The sequence below is a fragment of the Dipodomys spectabilis genome, unplaced genomic scaffold, assembly GCF_019054845.1.
Source record: "Dipodomys spectabilis isolate Male_0828 unplaced genomic scaffold, ASM1905484v1 ptg000668l, whole genome shotgun sequence".
NCBI classification, from domain to species: domain Eukaryota; kingdom Metazoa; phylum Chordata; class Mammalia; order Rodentia; family Heteromyidae; genus Dipodomys; species Dipodomys spectabilis.
The window spans coordinates 124,132-148,461 of NW_024871345.1; the positions used below are offsets into that span (position 1 = coordinate 124,132).

General features: G+C 62.7%; 1 protein-coding gene across 3 annotated transcripts; it reads right to left on the reverse strand.

Moving 5' to 3' along the window:
* Nucleotides 1–164: 164 nt before the first annotated feature.
* Nucleotides 165–24,116, reverse strand: Ap3b2 (adaptor related protein complex 3 subunit beta 2). Of its 3 annotated transcripts, XM_042671758.1 has the most exons (27): nucleotides 23,994–24,116; nucleotides 15,737–15,812; nucleotides 15,538–15,612; nucleotides 15,216–15,311; nucleotides 12,462–12,622; nucleotides 12,100–12,166; nucleotides 11,834–12,016; nucleotides 11,382–11,665; nucleotides 11,016–11,070; nucleotides 10,780–10,851; nucleotides 9,577–9,639; nucleotides 9,166–9,298; nucleotides 8,841–8,950; nucleotides 8,170–8,346; nucleotides 6,091–6,277; nucleotides 5,440–5,558; nucleotides 5,286–5,342; nucleotides 4,955–5,063; nucleotides 4,534–4,645; nucleotides 4,247–4,424; nucleotides 4,097–4,157; nucleotides 3,816–3,922; nucleotides 3,487–3,715; nucleotides 1,516–1,600; nucleotides 1,266–1,363; nucleotides 408–546; nucleotides 165–317 (listed from the first exon to the last, which is right to left on the reverse strand). In XM_042671758.1, the coding sequence occupies exons 1-27, from the start codon at nucleotides 24,104–24,106 to the stop codon at nucleotides 167–169; spliced, it is 3,297 nt and encodes a 1,098-aa protein (XP_042527692.1). In that variant the 5' UTR covers nucleotides 24,107–24,116; the 3' UTR covers nucleotides 165–166. The 3 variants fall into 3 exon arrangements, with proteins under 3 accessions (XP_042527692.1, XP_042527693.1, XP_042527694.1); XM_042671759.1 differs by lacking the exon at nucleotides 5,286–5,342; XM_042671760.1 differs by lacking the exons at nucleotides 5,286–5,342; nucleotides 15,216–15,311 and having other exon boundaries at nucleotides 23,994–24,106.
* Between the last annotated feature and the right edge of the window lie 214 nt (nucleotides 24,117–24,330).

The following is a 24,330-nucleotide window of genomic DNA, read 5'->3' on the forward strand; positions in this document are numbered from 1 at the left end:
TAAATAAATAGCTACAGAAAGCTGGGAGAGTGAAGGAAGCAGCCGTCTGTCTGCACAGGTCACTAGGTGCTGGGGTTGGGCCTGGTCAACACTAGCGGGGGAGGAAGGAGGACTGGGAGGCTGCCAGGCGGAGGCTGATGGCCTGGGGGGGGGGGAGGGGGGGACATCACTGGGTCAGAGCCTGAATCACATCCTTCACCAGCATGGTGCCTATCACCATCTTCTCGCTGTTGACGGTGAGCTGGGCAGCTCCCGCCGGCCGGGCGTCCAGAGTGAGCAGGACCAGGCTTCCGCTGCTCAGCGTCCGGCCTGCAAACCTGAGGTGGGTAGAGGGGGGGAGGGCGGGGCTGAAGGCCACTGAGCTGGGCCGGGGCTGGGCCCCGCAGCCATCCCTCCTCCCCTGGCACCTGTACTCCTCCGAGGTCCCGCAGGGCACGCGGCCCAGGTGGGCGGTGGCGGTCACCCGCTGCACCACGGCGTGGTCGCTCCGGCAGCAGTCCGGCAGCAGCAGCTTCTCTGTGATCTCGTTCATGCCCATCAGCTTTCCTGCGGAGGCAGGCTGCACCCTCCTCACCCGCCCCTCCACAGAAGACACAGCTCACCCCATCTTGCCCATCCTCACAGCCTTGCCTCTGTACCTCCAGTCTGGCCATGTTCAAGTCTTTCTAGAACATTCTTTCTGGGAGATCCTCCACCATGCCAGTGCCCAGACGCCCTTCCCCTTCTGGCCCAATGCCTCCCCAAATCAGGTCACAGTCTCCGTCCAGGCTTCAGCCGGTCCCCCACGACTACCCCCAACATGCTGCACCCCGAGTGTCAGAGGGGTGTGGTACTGCAGCCTCCAGACCATCCCAGGGCACCCTTCCAGAGCCTGCCCCTTCCCCTACCCCATGCTGGTGGGGGAGAGGGCTCCAGGATGTTAGACTAAAGTCTTGTAGCTTTGACCCCCAGTGCCCGGGGTCAGACTGCTCCCCTCTCCCCCCCCCCCCCCGCCCCACCCGTGCTCTCCTCTCCCCCCCGCCCCCCCTGCTCCCCTCTCCCCCCCACCCCCCTGCTCCCCTCTCTCTCCACCTCTTCCTGCTCCCCCCCACCCCGCCCCTGCACATGCTGTTTCCCTGCCTAGACCTCGTGCTAGCTGAGTGCAGTGAAGGCTCTGTGAAGGCTCAGCTGCAGGCCCCAACTCCCCTCGCTCCTCCCCTTTCCCCCCTCCTGGTCCCAGTCCCGTGGGGCTTGGGACACCAGTCCAGGGTGTGGGGAGCGCTTACCCTGCTCCTTCTTGAACTCGTTCTCACTCATGAACACAGGGGCCATCAGCTCCCCAACGGGAGGCTGAATGCAGACATAGAACTGTCGTGTCTGAGTGCTGGGAAGGGTAGGAGAAGGCAGGAGGTGAGGCCAACCTCCCTCCCCACCCAGGGGCAGCCGAAGGGTGAACCTGGATCTCCCAGACACTGCCCCGCCGGCTCCCGCCCGCCCACCTCCACGCGCACACGCACGCACCCGTGCGACACCCACCACAGCTGGAAGTTGGCAGCTTGGGTGGAATCACAGAAATTAATGCCCAGGACAGCCGTTGTAGACTCTCCGGGTGCCAGCGACTCTGACGGCGGCGGGGAAGGGAGCACAGGAGATGGTGGAGCCTGAGGAGCCCGGAGGGCGCAGCGCTTCTGCCCTCCCCGCAGTTCACCCCCCCCCCCGCAGCCCTGCGCTTCTGCCCTCCCCGCAGCCCTGGCAGCGCTTCTGCCCTGCCCGCAGTTCACAGCCCCCCCCGCAGCCCTGCGCTTCTGCCCCCCCCTCAGTTCACAGCCCTCCCGCAGCCCTGCGCTTCTGCCCTCCCCTCAGTTCACACCCCCCCCCGCAGCCCTGCACTTCTGCCCTCCCCTCAGTTCACAGCGCCCCCCCCTCAGCCCTGGCAGCGCTTCTGCCCCCCCCTCAGTTCACACCCCCCCCCGCAGCCCTGGCAGCGCTTCTGCCCCCCTCAGTTCACACCCCCCCCGCAGCCCTGCGCTTCTGCCCCCCCTCAGTTCACCCCCCCGCCCGCAGCCCTGCGCTTCTGCCCTCCCCGCAGCCCTGGCAGCGCTTCTGCCCTCCCCTCAGTTCACACCCCCCCCCGCAGCCCTGCGCTTCTGCCCTCCCCTCAGTTCACAGCCCCCCCCCCCCGCAGCCCTGCGCTTCTGCCCTCCCCGCAGCCCTGGCAGCGCTTCTGCCCTCCCCTCAGTTCACAGCACCCCCCCCCCGCAGCCCTGGCAGCGCTTCTGCCCTCCCCTCAGTTCACACCCCCCCCCGCAGCCCTGGCAGCGCTTCTGCCCTCCCCTCAGTTCACAGCGCCCCCCCCCCCGCAGCCCTGGCAGCGCTTCTGCCCTCCCCTCAGTTCACAGCCCCCCCCCGCAGCCCTGGCAGCGCTTCTGCCCTCCCCTCAGTTCACAGCGCCCCCCCGCAGCCCTGGCAGCGCTTCTGCCCTCCCCTCAGTTCACAGCCCCCCCCCCGCAGCCCTGGCAGCGCTTCTGCCCTCCCCTCAGTTCACACCCCCCCCCGCAGCCCTGGCAGCGCTTCTGCCCTCCCCTCAGTTCACAGCCCCCCCCCCGCAGCCCTGGCAGCGCTTCTGCCCTCCCCTCAGTTCACAGCGCCCCCCCGCAGCCCTGGCAGCGCTTCTGCCCTCCCCTCAGTTCACAGCCCCCCCCCCCGCAGCCCTGCGCTTCTGCCCTCCCCTCAGTTCACAGCCCACCCCCCCCGCAGCCCTGGCAGCGCTTCTGCCCTCCCCTCAGTTCACAGCCCCCCCCCCCGCAGCCCCTCCCCTCAGTTCACAGCCCCCCCCGCAGCCCCTCCCCTCAGTTCACAGCCCCCCCCCCCGCAGCCCTGGCAGCGCTTCTGCCCTCCCCTCAGTTCACAGCACCCCCCCCCCCGCAGCCCTGGCAGCGCTTCTGCCCTCCCCTCAGTTCACAGACCCCCCCCCCGCAGCCCTGGCAGCGCTTCTGCCCTCCCCTCAGTTCACAGCGCCCCCCCTGCAGCCCTGCGCTTCTGCCCTCCCCTCAGTTCACAGTGCCCCCCCCACAGCCCTGGCAGCGCTTCTGCCCTCCCCTCAGTTCACAGCCCCCCCCCCACAGCCCTGGCAGCGCTTCTGCCCTCCCCTTAGTTCACAGCCCCCCCCCCCGCAGCCCTGCGCTTCTGCCCTCCCCTCAGTTCACAGCCCACCCCCCCCGCAGCCCTGGCAACGCTTCTGCCCTCCCCCTCAGTTCACAGCCCCCCCCCCGCAGCCCTGCCTCTGGACCCGTTTCCTCCTGAAATCCAAACACCTGTCCCTTGCCCATCCTCGCTCCAAGGCCCAAGTCTGCCACTCCTGGCGCCTCCTGCCCCGGCAGGGCCTCGCTGGCCTGTCTGGTCCACCTGGGCTCAGCCCGGCTGTGCCACCTCTGTGACCCCCCGGCCTGGCCTAAGGGGTCCGGCCCGGGCATCTCCACCCCGTCCCCGCTCTACGCCCTCTGGTACCGATTTCTGGAAATTCCTGGATGCTGATGCCAGCAGGCAGTTTGGGGGTGCCCACACGCAGCCCCCGAATGGGTGTCTCAGAGCTGTTGGAGAAGTAGATGTGCACAGACACCATGTGCGGGTCCCCGGAGAAAGGCTGGCGGCTGAAGGCGTAGTCCACAGCCAGGCCCTCACCGGCCACGCGGTGCAGCAGCTCCTGCCTTCCTGCGCTGGACACCGGGCTCAGCAGCTGGGAAGCGGGAGGGGGAGTGCGGCAGACAGCAGTTAGGACTCTGGGTCCCAGACCCCCCCATCCCTGACTGGCCCCGTCCCTCCCCCAGCCCACTCACCGAGGGCACCAGAGAGGAGTCTGTGAGCGTCAGGCCCTCAAGGTCAGCAACCAGACTGGCAGACACCACCGTGGCGGGAGACACAGGCTGGACGCTGGGAGGCGTGACTGTGGCGAGGCAAGGTGGGGTGGTGTGGGCTGAGGGGAGCCCAGGACGCAAGGAGCACATGCTCAGCACCATGGACAGCGAGCGCCGGCCGCCTAGAGGCTCCCCGGGCAGGGCCCGGCCCAGAGCCCCCAGGCCAGCCTCTGTCCCCCACGAGTTCCACCACCCAAACTCACAGTCCTCCAGATCAAGCAGGGAGATCTCCTTGGCTGCAGGGGTGCTTTTGCTGCTGGGGGGCTGAAAGAGAAAACAGGGCGACGTGAGAAGCGGTGGAAAGGCCTGAGCCGCATCTGACCTGGGGTGGGAAGGCCCTGGCCAGTCCTCACTGTTTTCCTCCTCCATGCGGTGGCCTCTGCCTGCTCCTCCTCTGTCTCTGATGTCTCCTCGGACTCTGACGAGTCGCTGCTGGAGTCGCTGTCATCATCGGAGGAAGAGCCTTCTCCGGCGCCCTCGGACCCCTTCTTCCTCTTCTTCATCTTCTTCTCTCCCTCTCCCTCACTCTCGCTGGGGGGAGGCGGGGCCAGGTCCACCTGCGGCCTACTCCGCCTCACGGACACACAGGCCACGCCTGAGCCCCCACACCCGGCCCCTCCGCCCAGTGGGGTCCTCTAACCTCGCACTGCCTCTCCCTTTGTCCTCGTCCTCGTCCTGGTCTTCGTTGTCCGACTCACTGCTGGATGCCCCGGAGCCACTCTCGCTGTCTGACTCGCTCTCAGACTCGGGCTCTGCCAGGAACAGTGTCGCTGGTCGCCCCCCACCCCCGTCCTGAGCGGACACATGGGCCCCAGCTCAACTCAGCACCAGACTCAGCTCCAGAGCTCCAAGCCTCTGACACACTCGGCCCCCGACGCCAAGAGGAACCCATGTGAACACAGACAGTATACACGCTTCGCCACCAATGTGAACACAGACAGGTCTACGTGCTTCACCACCAAGGGGCGTGTGCAACATGCACACATACGCAGAGCCGCTCAGTCACTGACCAGGTGGACCCATCACACATGGAGCCCAGGGGCGCAGCTCTGCCATCTTACCGCTGTCTGCAGACTCGGTGGGGCCGGACTCCCCCTCGGAGTCGGAGTAAAAGGGCTTCTCCTTCTCCTTCCTCCTCTCCCGGCTTGAGCACTTGGTCCATTCGGGCACCTGGACAGGGTGGGTGAGAGCGTGTCCTTTTGTATGGAGGGGAAAGGGCAGTGCGTGCAGTCCCTTCACATCTTCCTGGGGCCCTATTTGTCTGGCCCCAGCGGGAGTTGGGGAGGAGAGAGACCCAGTCCACAGAAGGGGGGGGGCGCTGCCTGCCAAGGAGGAAGCATTGCAGGGTGGGGCAGCACACGGGGAAGGGGTGGGCACACGGCACACGGGAACCTCGGTGTATCCGCCCAGCAGGCCCACGCGTGTCTCAATTAGGGAGAGGTCTTCTTCCTGCACAGGGGAGGGTGTCAAGGGGCCTGGCCAGCCAACGTGCACTCACACGCGCGCGCACACACACACACACACACACACGTGCACCCTTGCTGACCTCCACGTTGCGCACAGACGGGTCTGGGGCTTCCTCCGGCCAGTCTGGGAGTTCCTGGTAGCCCGTGGCTTTGGCGTTGAGCAGGTGGGACAGAGAGCCCAGCTGGAAGTGGTCTCGATCTGGGGACACACTAGAAGTCAGGATGGCTGCCCTTCCCTCGGGGAGACTCAGAGCTGAAACCCCCATTCCTGAGGTCCAGGGAAGAGAAGCAGCGTGAAGGGCACTCTAGGAAGGCCGAGCACTGGTCCTGTGGTCAGAGGGCTGGATGGAGCCCCTCTCCTTTCAGGGCAGACCCTGGAGCAGAGGTGAGGCGGGGAGGGGGGGAGGTGGGCTGGCTGCAGGTGAACTCGGGACCCTTAGGAGCACATCGCTCACTCCTCGCTGTCTCCCCCGTTGCTGGTTTTTAATGTGTTGAGGTGGACTCCCAAGCCTGAGGCCTGGGAGGACGGGGGTCTGCTGGCCAGAGGGCAGCGGTGCTGGTGGGTGGGAGAGTAGGCACCAGCTGCTGCAGGAGAGAAAGGGGCGATCGGACACCGTGAGTGCCATGTCCCCTCCGACCGAAGCCTGGTGCTGGCTGAGCCTGAGGCCGGGGCCTTGGCTGCTTCCTGTCTCCCCCAGGGGGCTGTCCTGCCCTGGAGGCAGGCCTCCCACCTTTGAAAGATGACTCTAAGACGGGGGCCGGCTTGGGGGCCAGGAAGAGCCTCTTGGCATGGCGGCTGAAGGCCCCGCCCTGCTCCGAGGGGACAATGAGCTGCCGGGTGAAGCGCGCCCGGTCGCGGATGTCGTAGTTCTGGTCGTACTTGGCTAGACTCAGCACGTACTGGGTCAGCAGCTTGGTCTGGGGGAGGAAGGAAAGGTGGCTCGGTGGCTGCCCGAGGGCGGGCCCAGGAGGCTCTGGAGCTGTCCTGTTGGGCGGGGATCTCCAGGCGCACTCGTGCTGACTGTGGTACAGAAAAGCAGCTCACCTGGCAGATGCACTTTGGGCCGCTTTCCTGTGTCCTGACCCTCCACTACCACCAAGCCCCACGCCCTGGGCCGCTGCGTGCACAGAGCCCTCGGGCCTCCTACCGAGAATCAGGACCTGCTGCCCAGCCATGGGGCACAGTCATCTCTCGGCCCGACCGGGATCTAGCGTCAGAAGGTCGGGACCTGTGTGGGCTTGTAGCGGCCTCCACTGTCCCCCATAGCACCGGGACAGGGGGGCGGGGGGCGGAGCTATGGTAGGGCAGCAGTGTGCACAGAAGAGCCTCTCCCCTCCCACGTGCCAGGCACCAGCTCCTCCACTCCCAACCCAGAAAGAAAGAAAAGGGGAAGGAGAGGAGGAAAACCTCTCCGATTCCAAAAGCCATTCTGCAACGTCCCGCCTTCCAGTGAAGAACGACCTAGGGTCAGTGTCAGTTGTCTGGCCAGCCCATCCTGGGTGCCCGGATTGGGGCTGTGGCCCTCTGGTCCGCTAGCTGGCTACTCACACCCACATCCCTCCGTCAGCTCTGTCTGCAGCTCTGTGGATAAAGTGCTCATTTTGTATTCTTTCTCCCATGTGGCTATGAGCATGTGGAGACTAATTTGTCCTACACACGTGGTTATATCCCCAGGACATGGCTACACTCGTGCCAGGCAAACAAGCAGTCAGGAAGCGTATGGTAAATAAATGGAGGAAGCAATAATCCTGTAACAAACTGTCACCACCTTTCCCGCCCCTGAGTCCTACCTGAGTCCCTGGGGCTGAGGCTAGCGGCCATGATGGCCAGGAGGCCCCCTTCAGGCTGAGCCAGGTACTGCACTCTGCGGGGCCCAACCCTGACCCCAGTTGCCCCTCCATGTTTTGCTGAATCTGCAAACCTCTTCTATCCAGGGCCTCAGTTGTAACTGCTGTAGGCTTTCCGGGCCACACAGACTGTTTCAAGCAGTCAACTCTGTGGCTGGAGCACAGAAACAGCCATAGACAACACAGAGCCAAACGAGCACTGCATGTTCCAATAAAACTTTATAAAAAAAAAAAAAAACAGGCAACAGATTTTGCCCAGGGGTAAGAGTAGCTGAATGGGACTGTGAGAGTAGGCACGGTGTGGGTGGGTGACGTTTCCAACATCCCAGCAAGCGCTGTGCATCACACCTACTCTCAGGATCGCCTGGGGTCCCGTCAGGGCTGTCAGGTACCCAAGAGGCCCTCGCCCCCAGATGTGCCCGTTTATGAACGAACCACAGCCTGGGATCAAAAGACATTATGCACCAGCACCTCTAAAGCCAAGGACAGCCTGGGCCCTTGCTGAGAGCGCAAAGGGCTAACCATCACCAGGCCTTGGAATGAAGCGCAGCGCGGCTCCTGGGATGCACACCGACCCATGAGTGCCTGTCACTGTGGGGTTTTCTGTTAGCCACAAGTGTCCCAAAGTGCACACAGGTGCACAGGCACGCGTGCATGCATGCATGTACGCACACGCGCACACACACAAACAGGCTAAGGGAGTTGTTGTTGTTGTTTTCGGTCGTGGGGCTTGAACTCTAGGCCTGGGCGCTGACCCTCAGCTCTTCAGCTCAAGACTAACACTCTACCACTTGAGCCATAGTGCCACTTCCAGCATTTTCTGCTTATGTGGTGCTGAGGAATCGAACCCAGGGCCTCATGCATGCAAGGCAAGCACTCTACCACTGAGCCACCTTCCCAGCCCAGCTAGGGGAGTTTATAAGGACCGAAGAGGACCGGTGTGCACAGCTCTGGGTCTTTACCTGCTTCGAGTTGGTCAGGTAGAGCTTGGCCGCCAGGTTGATGACCTGCAGCTTGACGATGTCCTCCTCTGCCGTGAACGACTTGGCCATTTTCCTCAGCACATCAGGTGCGATCTTGGGGACGTGCTCACAGTACTCCCCAATGAGCCACAGGATGCTGGCTCGGGCCATGGGCACCTGTGGGGCAGGGAGCAGCAGGGACCGACCAGGGTGAGCACGGCAATGTGGGTGGGCAGCTGGGCTGGCTGAGCATGGAATGGGGGCAGGATGGAAAGGCAAGCCCTTTCCAGCCAGCCTCCCTGCCGTCCCTAAGGCTTCCTGCGCGTACGCAGAGCCTCAGGCCTGGTCCTGACGTTCGGGATTTGCTGTACCCTTGAAGCCATGTATCCACCAAGTATAGATGCTTCAATCCACAGTGCAATAGGAAACACAGCCAGCCATCCTCAGCTGTGATCAATGCTGTGGAGCTCGGAGGCAGCCCGGGAGGGGCTGACCCTGGGGCGCCCACATTCGGGTCGCACACTCTCGTCTCTCCTCCTTCCACGAAAAGACCTTCCCAAGCCACTGTGGGAGCCTTGCAAGCTGCTATTGCGAGACGCGAGCGTTTCACGGCAGGGCCCCGAGTCCTGGGACGGTGCTGGGGTGCGACAGCGCACGGGACTACCCCTCACCTGGATGTTGTCTGTGAGCTTCGCCAAGTGTTTGATGATCTCCTCGTGCTGTGCCGGCTGCATCTGCAGCAGCTTCTTAATGACCACCACCGACTCTGCCACCACAAGCTCTAGGAGAATAGAACAAGTGTGGGTGCCAAGCCAGCCAGACGGACAGACCCACCGGCAGCTGCGGGAGCCTCAGCCTCTCCCCGCCCCCTTCTCTGGAGTGAACGGAGGTGTAGGAACACCTGGGCGGTGGGTGAGGCAGCCTGAGCGCGGGCGTGCTTTGCACGTGGGCTGACGGGTTGCCCGCCAGCCAGCAGGCGGGCAGCGCGGCACTGACCGTCGCGGTTGGACAGGAGCTGCACCAAACCACTGAGGCAGGTGTCTCGGACTCGGCCGATGTTGGTTGCACAGCGGCCAATGGCCTGGATCGTAGCGGCCACGAAGTCTTTGTCCATGCTGCGGATGTAGGTCTGTGGGATGTCACAAGAGTGACCCTGCAGGCAGCAAGCCCTCCGTGCCGCCGCTCCTGTGAGGGGCCTTCCGGAAGACTGGCCACTCACTGTACCCCTCGCCATCTGGAGAGGGGGTGCCACCCCTACCCAGGGGCTCCTCAACCCCACAGCCAGCAGAAGGCACCGGAAGGTCGTCCCAAGGGACTCTAGGCACAGCCAGGTGGCCCCAGTGGGCTCTCACTTCACAAAGCCATCTGCAGAACCCCTGGCCCCCCAGCCCTGGGCCCTGGCCTGACCTGGAACTCCCGCAGGACAGTAGGGATGTTGGTCTCGTTGGCCAGGTTGGTCAGCACTTCCAGCTGCAGGGAGAGAGGGTTGCCAGAGGTGGGGAGAGCAGTCAGAGGGGGAAGGACCATCAGGAGGGGGAGGGTAGCAGGGAAGGGGAGGGGAGCAGGGGAGGGGAGGGGAGCAGGGGAGGGGAGGGGAGCAGGGGAGGGGAGGGTAGTCAGAAGGAGGAGAAGCCGGGAGCCGGTGGCTCACGCCTGTCATCCTAGCTACTCAGGAGGCTGAGATCTGAGGATTGTGGTTCAAAGCCAGCCCAGGCAGGAAAGTCCGTGAGACTTAATCTCCAATAAGCCACCAGAAAACCTTAAGTGGCACTGTGGCTCAAGCGGTACAGCGCTCACCTTGAGCTGAAGAGCGCAGGGACAATGCCCAGGCCCAGAGTTCAAGACACATGACAAAAAAAAAAAGGAGGGTGGCAGGGAAGGGGAGGGTGGTCAGAAGGGGGAGGGTGGCAGGGAAGGGGAGGGTGGTCAGAAGGGGGAGGGTGGCAGGGAAGGGGAGGGTGGTCAGAAGGGGGAGGGTGGCAGGGAAGGGGAGGGTGGTCAGAAGGGGGAGGGTGGCAGGGAAGGGGAGGGTGGTCAGAAGGGGGAGGGTGGCAGGGAAGGGGAGGGTGGTCAGAAGGGGGAGGGTGGCAGGGAAAGGGAGGGTGGTCAGAAGGGGGAGGGTGGCAGGGTCAGAATACCAAAGTCTAAGATAAGCCGCTCCTCTTAACAGGATTCTCACCCCAGGAGCTATCAGGTGCGGAAAGCCGCTCCCAACTCCAACACAACCTGAAAGCTTGCCAGGCTTCCAGAATGGAGACCTGAGCATCCGGAGCTCTGCTGTCTGCCTGCCCCCTGCGCCCGGCCCGTCCGCCCGCCCGGCTGGATCCTTCTGGAACCCTAGGTCTGCAGGACTGAGTCACAGCAGGCGTGGAAGCTGCGTGGAGGAGGGGTTCCCCTCCACTTCCCGCGCGGGGTGTTGGCGGGAGAGAGGCGCAGCCCGGCCCGCAAGCCGCCGGTGTCTCGTGGCCTCCGGGTAGTCCTTCCCGGGGCTGGCGGACGCGAACCCAGGTCCTCCCTGCCCAGGACGGGCCCTCTACGGCTGCCGCAGCCGCCCGCGGAGGAAACGACGTGGTGAGGCGGCTGTGTCCGCGAGGGCCGCGCGGCGCTCACCTTCAGGATCTTGATCTGGGTCGGGTCCGTGGACCGGATGTAGAAGCTCTTCAGGTAGGGCTCGAACATGCCCTGCGCGAGAGCGGCCGGAGCTCCAGCGGGTCGAGCGGGCGGCCGGGCCTGGCCTCCGCCCCTCACCCGGCGGCCGAGGGCCCCGGGTCCCGCCCCGCTTCCCCCACCCTCCCCTGCCAGGCCCCGCCCCCGCCCGCCCCCGCCCGGCCCCGGCCTGCGCTCACCCGGCGCTTGATGGACATGGTGGCCACGTTCTGGAGCACCACGTACTGCACCTCACTGCGGAGAGCACGCGTTAGCGTCCCGCATCTCCACGCGGGTGCGGAGAACCCGAGGGCGGGGCCGACGGGGGCGGGGCCTCTTTGGTGGGCGTGGCTCCGACAGGAGCTTGGGGTGGGCCAATTGTGGGTAGGCGGGGCTCGGGAGTTGATGGGGCGGGGCTCCTCAGTGGGCGTGGCGGCGGGAGGGTGGAGCCTCTTTTGCAGTGGGTGTGGCACTGACGGGGGGGGGGGGGGGGAGTAGTTGGTCTCCCTGTGGTGGGCGGGGCCTCTTGCAGGGGGCGGGGCCGCGGGCGGGGCGGGGCGTCGCACCTGTGGCTGCGCAGCAGGCGCACCAGCGCCTTGGCGATGACGCCCACCTCGGCCTTGGGCGCCAGGTGGAAGTAGAGCTGCGCCACTGCCATGACCACCGCCGCGCTGCGGCTCTGCAGCAGCGGCTTCGTGTTGCGCAGCAGCAGCCGGTGGTCCGGGTCCATGACGTAGGGTTTGCGGGCGGGCAGCGCGGCGGTGGCCGCCTCTCCCGACCCTGGACCCTTGGCCTCGTCCTCCTCAGAGCCGTAGAAGGCTTTCTCCGGACTCTCCTCTAGCAGGGACTCCTGGACGGGGACAGGGGCAGTGGGCACCTCTCGGCGACCGCGCGCCCACGGCGGCCAGGGTGCCCGCGATGCCGCGGTGACCGTGATGGCCACGGTCCCGTGGTGCCTGAGATGGCCCACGAGGCCCACGGTGGCCCCGAGGCCATGCGGGCGGGCACCGTCACTCACGTTCTGCGTGGGGCTCAGGAACTGCGTGCGCGCGTAGCGGGTGAGCATGCTGATGATGACCACCTGCCCCCACTCCTCCACGTCGATCAGCAGGTTGCACAGCTTGCGGTAGTTTTTGTGAATCAGGTCAATGCGCTCGGGGCACACTTCCTCGAATGCCATCACCACGCTGCCCGCCACCAGCTGGGGCAAAAGGCAAGGGAGGGCGGTGACCAGGGAGGGCACGGGACCTGCGGGGGCACTGCCTGCCCCGAGAGAGGACGCACCGTGGTCTTGTCCGCCAGCAGCTTCTCAATGACTTCTATCAGTTGATCCTTCTGGTCAGAGTCCAAACTGAGGGAGAAATGATGGCAGGAGTTTGCCTCCTCCTGTCCCCTCCTGTCCCTCCTGTCCCTCCTGCCCCTCCTGTCCCTCCTGTCCCCTCCTGTCCCTCCTGTCCCTCCTGTCCCCTCCCGTCCCCTCCTGTCCCCAGCTCCCCTGGTAGCTGCTGAGCCATGCACACCTCCTGCACCCCACCTTATGGATAAAGAGGTGTGCACCCCGCCTTTCTCTGACCCTACACTCTCCTAAGCCATGTGAAGAGCAGCCTGGGAGGCGAACAGAGGGCAGGGGTGGGGAGAGGGCCTACCTGTAGAGTTTGGGGATGGCATGGGCAGCCGTTTTCCGCACATAGGGAGACATGTCCGAGGCGGCCTCCTTGATGGCCAGCATCATGATGGGCACTATGATGGGCACCCGGATGCTGGAGAGCACCCGCAGGGCACTGGCGCGGATCAGCTGGTTGGGGTCCTAAAGGTGGGGGCGGAGCCGGCCTGAGCGGGGCTGGGCTCCCCGAGGGCCGCTGCCTCCACCGCCTGGCTTCCCTGCCTGCCGGCCTGAGGCCAGAGGCTGTACTGGAGGCCACACCTAGTGACACCTGAGCAGCGTGGCCAGGGGAAGCCCAGCAGTGGGAAAGCGTGAAGACCTTTCAGAGCCACTTCTGCTCTCTAGGAGCGAGGAGTCTGTGTGTCTGTGTGCGGGGCAGGGCAGGGCCAGCAAGTGCAAGTGCAAGGGCATTTCTCCCTTGCATACCTCTCCCAGAAACCTCTCAGAAACTGCTCTTCCATGCTGTTGGAGACTGAAGAGCTGTGAGGCCCTCCTGTGCCGACTGTACCCTACACACCCGATCTGAACAGCTGTAAGTCCCTCCCCTTTGCTGACTGTATCCTACACACCGATCCGAACAGCTGAGGCCCTCCTGTGCCGACTGTACCCTACACACCTGATCTGAACAGCTGTGAGGTCCTCCCCTGTGCCGACTGTACCCTACACACCCGATCTGAACAGCTGTGAGGCCCTCCCCTTTGCTGACTGTATCCTACACACTGATCCGAACAGCTGAGGCCCTCCTGTGCCGACTGTACCCTACACACCTGATCTGAACAGCTGTGAGGCCCTCCCCTGTGCCGACTGTACCCTACACACCCGATCTGAACAGCTGTGAGGCCCTCCCCTTTGCTGACTGTATCCTACACACCGATCCGAACAGCTGAGGCCCTCCTGTGCCGACTGTACCCTACACACCTGATCTGAACAGCTGTGAGGCCCTCCCCTGTGCCGACTGTACCCTACACACCCGATCTGAACAGCTGTGAGGCCCTCCCCTTTGCTGATTGTATCCTACATACCCGATCCGAACAGCTGAGGCCCTCCTGTGCCTACTGTACCCTACACACCCAATCCAAACAGCTGAGGCCCTCCCCTGTACCGACTGTACCCTACACACCCGATCCGAACAGCTGAGGCCCTCCTGTGCTGACTGTACCCTACACACCCAATCCAAAGAGCTGTGAGGCCCTCCCCTGTGCACCCTACATCCACCCAACCAGAGCTGGGCCACCCTTGATTCTAGCCATGGAGCCCAGGGCCGCCTCCCCATGGCTGGTGACAGCAGCAGCTAAACATCACGTTTAATCTCAGGGAGAGACACCGGTGGCAGGTGCTGGAACATCACAGAGATGCTACCAGCTTTCTACAATGGAAAAAGAGATCCATGAAACTGCAGGCGAAATTGGTAATTCCTAGCAAAATTCTGGAAATGGTATTTAAGTGGGTGGTTTAGAAGCACTTACTTGAATTGCAGGACTCAAATCACACTACATCAATCAGCAAGCCCCGATTTACTTTCACTCTCTATTTGGAAATGAGTGAGAGTCACAAAAACCTGCTTTCCCTTTTGACAGGGTACTTAGGCTGTAGATGGCAGTGCTATGGTTTTTGTTGTTGCTTTGTTTGGGTCTGTTTTTGTTTGTTTGTTTTTTTGGCAGCACTGGGGTTTGAACTCAGAGCCTCATACTTGCTAGGCCGGAGCTCTACCATGTGAGCTACACTCCAGCCCAGTTTTGTTTTGTTTTGTTTTGTTTTTTTACTGTTTATTTTGGGGGTATGTTCTTGTGAATTCTTCTGCTCAGGCTGGCCTTGAACCGTAATTCTTCAGATCTCGGCTTCCTGAGTAGCTAGGATGACAGGAGGGAGCTTCTGCTGCCTGCCTGACCCGGTCGCACAGTGGCGAAGGCTCAGAGTTTCCGCTGTCGGCGGCTCCTGTGACTCACACTGCAGACAGCCTGGGGACTTTGTGTGTTGAAATGTAATTCCCACCATGGGCACGAAGGACGCCTCTTAGAGATGTATCAAACTGAAGTGGCTCATGCTTGTAATCCCAGCTACTTGGGAGGAGACATTAAAAGCATCCCTGTTTGCAAGACTCTCACCTCAACCAAGGCCCCGAGTTCGAATTCCAATGTGATTCTCATTCCCCAAATGAAAGAGGGTGAGGAGGACTCTGAAGCAGTGGCCAGCGGGCGAGCTAGAGAGTGTCGGTCTCGTTTGTGTGCCCCTTTCAAGTGTGATGCCTGAGCCACCTCGTGACTGCAGACCAGCCAGCAAGCAAGAAGACCTTCGCTCACGGCTCATGCCTGTAATCCTGGCTACTCAGGAGCTGAGACCTGAAGATCGTAGCTCCAGCCAGCCTGGGCAGGAAAGTCCTCCAAGACTCTTACCTCCAATGAACCACCAAAAAAAGCCAGAAGTGGGTCTGTGGCTCAAGTGGTAAAGTGCTAAGTGCTGGCCTTGAGCTGGCCCTGAGTTCAAGCCTTGCCATCTGTAGCTCCAGATCTGCGAGCTGAAGAACCCATGTTATTCCGCAATAGCCAAAGAAAATAGAGCCAGATCATGGAGCGTCCAGGCAAAAGCGCTGGGCACTCACCTCCTCGAGCCCTTCTCAGCCTGGCCTCTACTCCCACGGGCCTGGCCCAATTTCGGAGAAAGGAAGGAGCCTCCCAAGGCCCTCCTCCCACAGGCTCCAACAAGACTCAGGCCCCAGAAGCACCAGGAGGCCGCTGACCTTGAGGCCGCGCTGGAAGGTGGAGATGGACAGCAGGGCCAGGTCTTGCTGCTCCTCGGCGTAGCGCACCAGGTACACGTAGACGAGCTTCTTCACCTGCAGAGGGACGGCGGCTTTCCCAGGGGGCTGTGCTCATCCAGGAGTCGGCCCCGCGTGGCCGGGACGTGGGTTCCTCCGCGAGTGACATGTCCTCCAGCGGGAGGCGGGTCCTCGGACCTCATCCACACGCCATCTCCAAATACTCACAAGCTCTTCCGGGGAGCCAGGCCTTCTCTTCCCCACCGCCCGCCCCCGGCTGTCCGGCCCTCCCCCGCGGGCTCACCTCTATGTTCTTACAGGCCACGTTCTTCACCACAGCGGGAAACAGGTCCGAGGCGTTCTTCCCGCGGGCAATCATCTGGGTGTGGGTGCGGGTCAGGCAGCCGAGGGAGGGAGGGAGGGAGGAAGGAAGGATGGAGCGTGGCCGGTGAGGGAAAGCTCACAGCGCCAAGACCCCTCCCAAGGGGAAGCCCCCCACTCACCGCCACGATTCTCTTCATGGCCTCCAGCTTGAGTGAGTCCTTGTTGGTGTCCAGCATCTCCTTGAGGTCATCGTGCCTGGCGGGGAGACACAAGAGTCAGCCAGGGCGAGGGGCGGGGGCGGGTTGTAATACAGATCACAGGGGTCCAGGCACACAGAAGAGACTCGGGACAGGTGCTGGGAGCTCACACCTGTAATCCTAGCTACTTGGGAGACTAAGATTAGGGAGGCTCATGGTAGAGAAGTCTGATACCCCTGCTCAGCCAATCACAGGGTGGGGCGTGGGGCGCCCCATCCCAGCCGCATGGAATGGTGGTTCCAGACTCGTTGGGGTAGAGAAGCCTGTGAGAGTCCATCTCCACAGAGGGAGGTGTGCACAATGCGGGCCTGTCATCCTAGCTGCAAAGCAAAGCTCAGACAGGCGGCTCTCAGGTCGCGCATGCAGCCAGGGTGAAAGTGGGCCCTCATGCCAAACAACCAGTGCAAAAAGGGGTTGGAAGTGTGGCTCAGCAGGGGAGCATCCGCCGAGCAAGTGAGAGTCCTGAGTTCAACCCCTAGTACTGGAAAAAAAAGAAAAGAGAGGGTCGGGGAGAGGGACACCGCAAGCAAGACCATGAGAGGAGAGGCAGGGGACGTGGGTTATTGGCAGGAACACGTAGACAGGCTTCAGGCAGAGCCTGCCGCCTCCAAACAGACTTTTATCTAGAACAGATGTGTTGACGCTGTAATGAAGATGCTCCCGGTTGACAGCACAGGGCCGCCCGCACATAGGGCAAACATACTCCAGACAAGCACGGATTCCTCGGGCCACAGTTCACAGCCCGCCCCGCCTTGAGCTAGGTGCGGGGGCAGAGTCGAGCGCCACATTCTGCTAGCCCAGGAAAGGACTAAAGGTAGAGCACTGGACACCTTCGAGCGCCTGACGGGGAGTTAAGCCTGGCGCTCTGGCCCTGCCCCGCGGCGAAGCCGCCTCCCCCAGGCTTGGCATCCAAGCGTCTGGCCTGAGGACCAGGCAGGTGTGCGGGAGAAACAACTGGAAATCGGGAGCTGGGAGAGGAGAGAGTGACATCCTCACGGAGGTCACGGAGAGGGTGACATCCTCACAGAGGTCACGGAGAGAGTGACATCATCACAGAGGTCACGGAGAGAGTGACATCATCACAGAGGTCACAGAGAGGAGAGTGACGTCATCACAGAGGTCACGGAGAGGAGAGTGACGTCATCACAGAGGTCACGGAGAGAGTGACATCGTCACAGAGGTCACGGAGAGAGTGACATCGTCACAGAGGTCACGGAGAGAGTGACATCGTCACAGAGGTCACGGAGAGAGTGTCGTCGTCACAGAGGTCACGGAGAGAGTGACGTCGTCACAGAGGTCACGGAGAGAGTGTCATCGTCACAGAGGTCACGGAGAGAGTGACATCGTCACAGAGGTCACGGTGAGAGTGACGTCGTCACAGAGGTCACGGAGAGAGTGACGTCGTCACAGAGGTCACGGAGAGAGTGTCGTCGTCACAGAGGTCACGGAGAGAGTGACATCGTCACAGAGGTCACGGTGAGAGTGACATCGTCACAGAGGTCACGGAGAGAGTGTCATCGTCACAGAGGTCACGGAGAGAGTGTCATCGTCACAGAGGTCACGGAGAGAGTGTCATCGTCACAGAGGTCACGGAGAGAGTGACGTCGTCACAGAGGTCACGGAGAGAGTGACGTCACAGAGGTCACGGAGAGAGTGACGTCGTCACAGAGGTCACGGAGAGAGTGACGTCATCACAGAGGTCACGGAGAGAGTGACGTCGTCACAGAGGTCACGGTGAGAGTGACGTCGTCACAGAGGTCACGGAGAGAGTGTCATCGTCACAGAGGTCACGGAGAGAGTGACGTCGTCACAGAGGTCACGGAGAGAGTGACGTCACAGAGGTCACGGAGAGAGTGACGTCGTCACAGAGGTCACGGAGAGAGTGACGTCGTCACAGAGGTCACGGAGAGGAGAGTGATGTCATCACAGAGGTCACGGAGAGGAGAGTGACGTCATCACAGAGGTCACGGAGAGAGTGACATCATCACAGAGGTCACAGAGAGGAGAGTGATGTCATCACAGAGGTCACGGAGAGGAGAGTGACGTCATCACAGAAGTCACGGAGAGAGTGACATCATCACAGAGGTCACGGAGAGAGTGACATCATCACAGAGGTCACGGTGAGAGTGACATCATCACAGAGGTCACCGTGAGAGTGACATCATCACAGAGGTCACGGTGAGAGTGACATCATCACAGAGGTCACGGTGAGAGTGACATCATCATGGATCATCATGGAGGTCACCATGAGAGTGACATCATCACAGAGGTCACGGTGAGAGTGACATCATCATGGATCATCACAGAGGTCATGGAGAGAGTGACATCATCACAGAGGTCACGGTGAGAGTGACATCATCACAGAGGTCACGGTGAGAGTGACATCATCACAGAGGTCACGGTGAGAGTGACATCATCACAGAGGTCACGGTGAGAGTGACATCATCACAGAGGTCACGGTGAGAGTGACATCATCACAGAGGTCACGGTGAGAGTGACATCATCACAGAGGTCATGGTGAGAGTGACATCATCACAGAGGTCACGGTGGCCACTGCTGATGGTGAGAAGTGAGGGGGGGAGTGGGGGGGACACGAGACCCAGGAAGGCAACCCCACGTGACTGCTCCCTGGCTGTGGACGCTCAGGAGCGCGGAGCAGACCGCCGGCACAGACTCTCTCAAAGCACGTCTGTCCTGAGCAGGTGGCGTTTACTTATTCAGTTTGAACTTGGGGCCTTGCACTTGCTAGGTAGGTACTCCCTGCCACAGCCCCCCTCCAGCCACAGCCCCCCTCCAGCCACAGCCCCCCTTCCAGCCACAGGCCCCCTTCCAGCCACAGCCCCCCTCCAGCCACATCCCCCCTCCAGCCACAGCCCCCTCTCCCTGCCACAGCCCCCCCTCCAGCCACAGCCCCCCCCTCCAGCCACAGGCCCCCCTCCAGCCACAGCCCCCCTCTAGCCACATCCCCCCTCCAGCCACAGCCCCCCTCCAGCCACAGGCCCCCCTCCAGCCACAGCCCCCCTCTAGCCACATCCCCCCTCCAGCCACAACCCCCCTCCAGCCACAGGCCCCCCTCCAGCCACAGCCCCCCTCCAGACACAGCCCCCCTTCCAGCCACAGCCCCCTCTCCCTGCCACAGCCCCCCATCCAGCCACAGCCCCCCCTCCAGCCACAGCCCCCCCTCCAGCCACAGTCCCCCTCCAGACACAGCCCCCTCTCCCTGCCACAGCCCCCCTCCAGCCACAGGCCCCCCTCCAGCCACAGCCCCCCCTCCAGCCACAGCCCCCCCTCCAGCCACAGCCCCCTCCCAGCCACAGCCCCCCCTCCAGCCACAGCCCCCTCCTCCAGCCACAGCCCCCCCTCCAGCCACAGCCCCCCCCGCCCCAGCACCCCTGGCTTCAGCCTTGCTTTGGCTATGGTCTTGTGCTTCTTGCTGAGCCAACCTTAGATGGCGATCCTCCTCCTCCTCCTCCTCCTCCTCCCCCCACACACCTGGGATTACAGATGTGACTCACTATGCCTGGCTTGGTTTTTTGTTTTGTTTTTGTCGGTCCTGGGTCTTGAACTCTGGGCCTAGGGCTGTCCCTCAGCTCTTCAGCTCAAGGCGGGCGCTCTACCACTTGAGCCACAGCGCCACTTTTAGTTTTCTGAGTGGTTCACTGGATATAAAAGTCTCACAGAGTTTCCTGCCCGGGCTGGCTCTGAACCTGGTTCCTCAGATCTCAGCCTCCTGAGTAGCCAGGATGACAGGTGTGGGCCACGGGTGCCCGGCTGGCTTGTCTTTTGAGACAGAGTCTCAAGAGCTTTTGCCTCAGCTAGCCTCAGCCCTCCACTCCATTCCTCTGTAGCCTTCCACAGGTGTGCGCCACTTTACCTCCTCAAGAAAGAGCAAGTGGAAAAACAACCCACCACCACCCAGCACAAAGCCTTGCCTGAGGTCGGACAAGGGTGTCAGCAGCCAGGCCCACGCACACAATTCAGCTCTCCCTGCCTGTCGGATGCTCTGCCCCCAACGGGAAAATACCTCGTCCCGTCCCCTGGCCAAGCCAAGAGCTGAGTTCAGGCCGAGCTCAGGACAGAGGGCAGCCCCGGCAGCGGGCCTGGGCCGCCCGAGGGCTCGGGCCCAGCCTCTCCGCACGCACCCGCACACAACACGCTGCCGAGACACAGAGCCTCCGCCCGGGATCCTCGCTGGCCTGCAGGGCTCATTTCCTGTCTTTGGGTGTTCTTCACACCAGAGTGTCTCCACCACACCCCCACATACCAAAGGTCCTGCCAAACGCACACCCAAGGACACCCGGCCCACCAAGCTGGCGCCCACGGGCCCAGGCAGCAGCGCTGGCGGGGAGAGCCCTGGGCTGCCCCCCCCCGCCCCCCGCCGGCCTCGGTGATGAGGCTGAGGCCGACCGTGAGCTTCAGCTCCACAGCAGACCCGCGTGGGGTGCATCCCTGGAGGCCCGAGTGCCCCAGGTCACACTCACTGCTCCTCCTCCCCACCTGAATCCCAGTCCAGCAGCCGGAGAGGCTGCTCAGACCTAGCGGGCCCCTCCAGCCCGGGGCCTCCAGGAGAGATGGAGCTTCCACCCTTGAACCCTTGGCTGCTTTTTTGTCTCTTTTTTTGGTTTGCTTTTGTCGGTCGTGGACCTTGAACTCTGGGTCTGGGCGCTGTCCCTCAGCTCTTCAGCTCAAGGCCAGCACTCTACCGCTTGAGCCACAGCGCCACTTCCAGTTTTCTAGTGGTTCATTGGAGATAAGAGTCTCACGGACTTTGCTGCCCAGGCTGGCTTTGAACCGCGATCCTTAGATCTCAGCCTCCTGAGTAGCTGGGATGACAGGTGTGAGCCACCGGCGCCCGGCTCCCTTGGCTGTTTTACTACCCTGTCCTTCAGAGCCTGCAGGAAGTGCAGCACTGGAGCATCCTGCTCCACCTCTGAGGGAACCCTGCCACCAACCCGGCCCTCCCCCTGCGCGGGGCGGCCGCTGCCCCCCCGCTGGCTGTGCAGGCCGGTGGCCCGGCTCCTCTCCATACCTCAGGGGCTGGTCCTGGCCCCCCTCCAGGCAAGGCCCTTCCAGGGGTGCTTCTGGGTTTGTGCCGTCTTCTGGGGCCTGCAGCCACCGAAGCTCCTCAGGCTGCAAGGCCTGGTACCAGGATGGCGGCCCACCTTCAGGGTCTAGCACCGGGCTGGCGGCCTCCTGGTCCGCCCCAGAAGGCCCTCGGGCCCCCGGCCTCACCATGGTGCTGTGGAGCTGCAGAAGCCGCTGCATGGGGCCCTGCTGAGTCGCACCTGCCAGCTGGGCCTCCCGTCCCTGTCCCCAGACACCCGGCTCCCAAACTCAGTAACCCGACACTGGCGGGGAGGGAGTCTCTGGTTTCCTCCTCCTCGCTGAGACCGGCCTTGGGAGGGGCAGAGAGCAGGGACCTGGTGCTCAGCCAGTCTCTATGCAGGAGACCCGGGAACCGCGACCCCCCCCCAAACTCACAGACACAATCGGCCCTGGCTTCCCAGAACCGCTCCCACCCCTTCGCCCTGACCTCTCACTCCTGGTTCTCCTGAGACCTTTCGCAACTAGGTCCTGGCATCATCCTCTCCCTTCCGGGAGTCCAGGGGCCCCCCCATACTTCAACCCATGCCACCTCAAATGCCCACCCACAGCCTTGCCCTCAACACCTCTGTACTGCAGTCCGCACTTCCTGCTTCTCACAGAACAAGGGAAGGTGTTGAGCTAAAGCCTGCGGCTCCCACACACATCCACTTGCTCCCACGTACACCTTCCCACATCCACGCCTTCCTGCGCACACCCTCTGAGCACAGCTGCTCCTCCGGCACCCCCACTCCCCAGCCCCACCCCCACGCCCCAGGGACCTGGGCCTCTTCCTTTCCTTCGGCCTCTCCCACCCTTCTCTCCTCTGCCTCTTTCCCATCCACAGTGAAACGCGCTCTGGGCTTCCCCACCCAAATAGTAAAAAAACGAAACAAGAAAAGAGCAAACATCCTTTACAAAAGTCTTTTGTTTTGTTTTGGCAATACTGGCCCCGCACTTGCTAGGCAGGTGCTCTACCTCTTGAGTACAGGCTCATCCCTTTGGTCTTGTTTTGTGAGGGGTCTCATGTTTATGCAGGGGCCGTCTCAGCCTGGAGCCTCCTCACTGACCCTGAAACCCATCACAGGTACATGCAACCCCTCTGCCTTACTAAGATGAGGGAACCCCAACTTTTTGCTCCACCTGACCTTGAGCCTTCTGATCTCTGCCTCCTGAATAGTTTGAATGATAAACACTAGCCACAGTACCCAGCTTATTGGTTGAGATAGAGGGTCTTACTTTTTGGGGGGGTGAGAGGGCTGGTCCTGAGACTTGAACTCTGACCTTGGGCACTGTCCCTGAGCTTCTTTTGCTCAAGGCTAACACTCTACTACTTGAGCCACAGCGCCACTTCCTGATTTTTGCTCTTGAGTCATTTATTGGAGATAAGAATCTCATGGCCTTTCCTGCCCGGGCTGGTTTTGAACTGCCATCCTCAGATCTCAGCCTCCTGAGTAGCTAGGGTGACAGTGCGAGCCAACGGCGCTGGACCCTTACTTTACATAAGGCTGCTGTTGAACCACAGTTCTCTGGATCTCCTCTCCCAAGCAGCTAGCTAGGTTTACAGCCATGTGGCAAGCCAAGACACTGAGCTTGAAGCTGACCTCTTTGTCAACCAATGGGATCAATTTTTTTTGTCTGACTTGACTTTAATAGGCATCAAGATACTTCAGACCATTATCTCATTACTGAAATCGTATTTTCTTTCCTTCCTGCCTTTGGCCCTCTTCTCCTCAGGCACTCTGAAATACTCTTGTTCCCTGGCCCTCTAATGTTGGTGTCTCTGGGGTTCAGACTTGTGCCCGGGCTGAACTCATTTCACACACCTGGTGGCTTTAGATAACTTTCTCTCCTGGAGTCTGAGTGTATAGTGAACAGCACCAGCATGGACCTAGCTGAGGAATTAGTGCAAGGTGAGCAATGGTGACCATGGCTGCCGCCTCTCAAATCCAGTGATCAACGGACGGTATGGTGACCTCTGACCCTCGCGCTTCCCCTCAGCTCTCAGCGTCCACAGCCCTTCCCCCGCCCCCCCCCCCCACCCAGAGCACTTCTGGCTCTCTTCCAAACCTCTTCTACAGAACAGTCTTTTTTTTTCTTTTTTTAACTTTGCCTGGGGCTTGAACTCAGGGCCTGGGCGCTGTCCATGAGCTCTTTTGCTCAAGGCTAGCGCCCTATCACTTTGAGCCACAGCGCCACTTCTGGTTTTCTGGTCCTCCTGAGTAGCTAGGATGACAGGTGTCATTATTATTATTTTATTATTTTGGCGGTGGTACTGGGGTTTGAACTCAGAGCCTTAGTGCTTGTGATCTACGTATTGAGCTAGGGCTCGTTTGCAGGTTATTTATTCATTGTTGGGTATCGGGGCTTGAGCTCAGGGCCTGTGCTCGGCGGCTGGTGCGCTGGCCCCAGGCCTTCGTGCTTGGGCTATTTTTGAGGGGTCTCCGGTGGTTTGCAGCCCTGGCCGAGCTCCTCCCACTCAACGCCTCCCGCAGCTGCCCGGCTCCGTGGGTCCAGCGTCGGGGCTCCGGCGGCCACGCTGCCCGCTGCCCATGCCCGGCCACCCGCACCCCGGAGCCCAGGGCGGGCTCCGTCCCAGCGCCCTCCTCCCCCGCCCCGCCCCCTCCTCGCCCCGCCCCCTCCTCGCCCCGCCCCCTCCTCGCCCCGCCCCTCGTCGCCCCCGCCCCCTCGCCGCCCCGCCCCGCCCCCTGCTCCGCCCTGTTCCACTCCCAGGCGCAGGCCCGCGGGCTGCAGGGCTCGTGGCCGAGTCACCTCCGGGCGAGGGAAGGAGGGAGGGAGGGAAAGTGTCCCCCTGCGCCCCGGGTCCCCCAGCCCGAGGTCACCGTCGTCCCCCCTCCGCGTCCCCAGCCCCGGGTCCTCAGTCCCGCATCCCCAGCCTGTGTGCCCAGCCCGGGTCCCCCGCCCCGGTCCCCAGCCCCGGGTCCCCAATCCGGGTCCCCAGCCCGCGTCCCCAGCCCCGGGTCCTCAGCCCAGGTCCCCAGCCCGGGTCCCCCGCCCCGGGTCCCCCGCCCCGGGTCCCCTCGCGGCCCCGCACCGGCCCCGGCGCTGTCCATGGTGCCGGCCCGCGCGCCCTCACCGCTTGTAGTCGGAGGAGAAGATGCCGCCGCTCGCGGGGTCGTGGCCGTACTCCGGCTCCCCGGGGCCGGCGGAGCCCGCCTTGTCCTCGCTGTAGGCCGGGGCGGCGGACATGGTCCTGCGGCCGAGGTCCCGGGATGCGCGGATGGGATTTATCAATCAGGGCCGCGCCGCGCCTCACGGCGCACGCGCCGGCGGGAGGGGCGGGGCCGGCGAGGGGCGGGGCCCGCGGGGACGCGCCTGCCGGGAACGCGCCCGCCGGGGACGGCGCTCCGGGAAGGAGCCCGCGGGGACGCGCCCGCCGGGGACGGCGCTCCGGGACGGGGCCCGCGGGGACG

Excerpts from the sequence above, each read along its gene's own strand:
- Ap3b2 (XM_042671758.1), bottom strand. The coding sequence starts at position 24,106 with ATGTCCGCCGCCCCGGCCTACAGCGAGGACAAGGCGGGCTCCGCCGGC. Across the intron at positions 5,559-6,090 it reads CTTAGAGTCATCTTTCAAAG|ATCGAGACCACTTCCAGCTG; the intron begins GTGGGAGGCCTG and ends GTGTGTCCCCAG. Across the intron at positions 318-407 it reads GGGACCTCGGAGGAGTACAG|GTTTGCAGGCCGGACGCTGA; the intron begins GTGCCAGGGGAG and ends TACCCACCTCAG.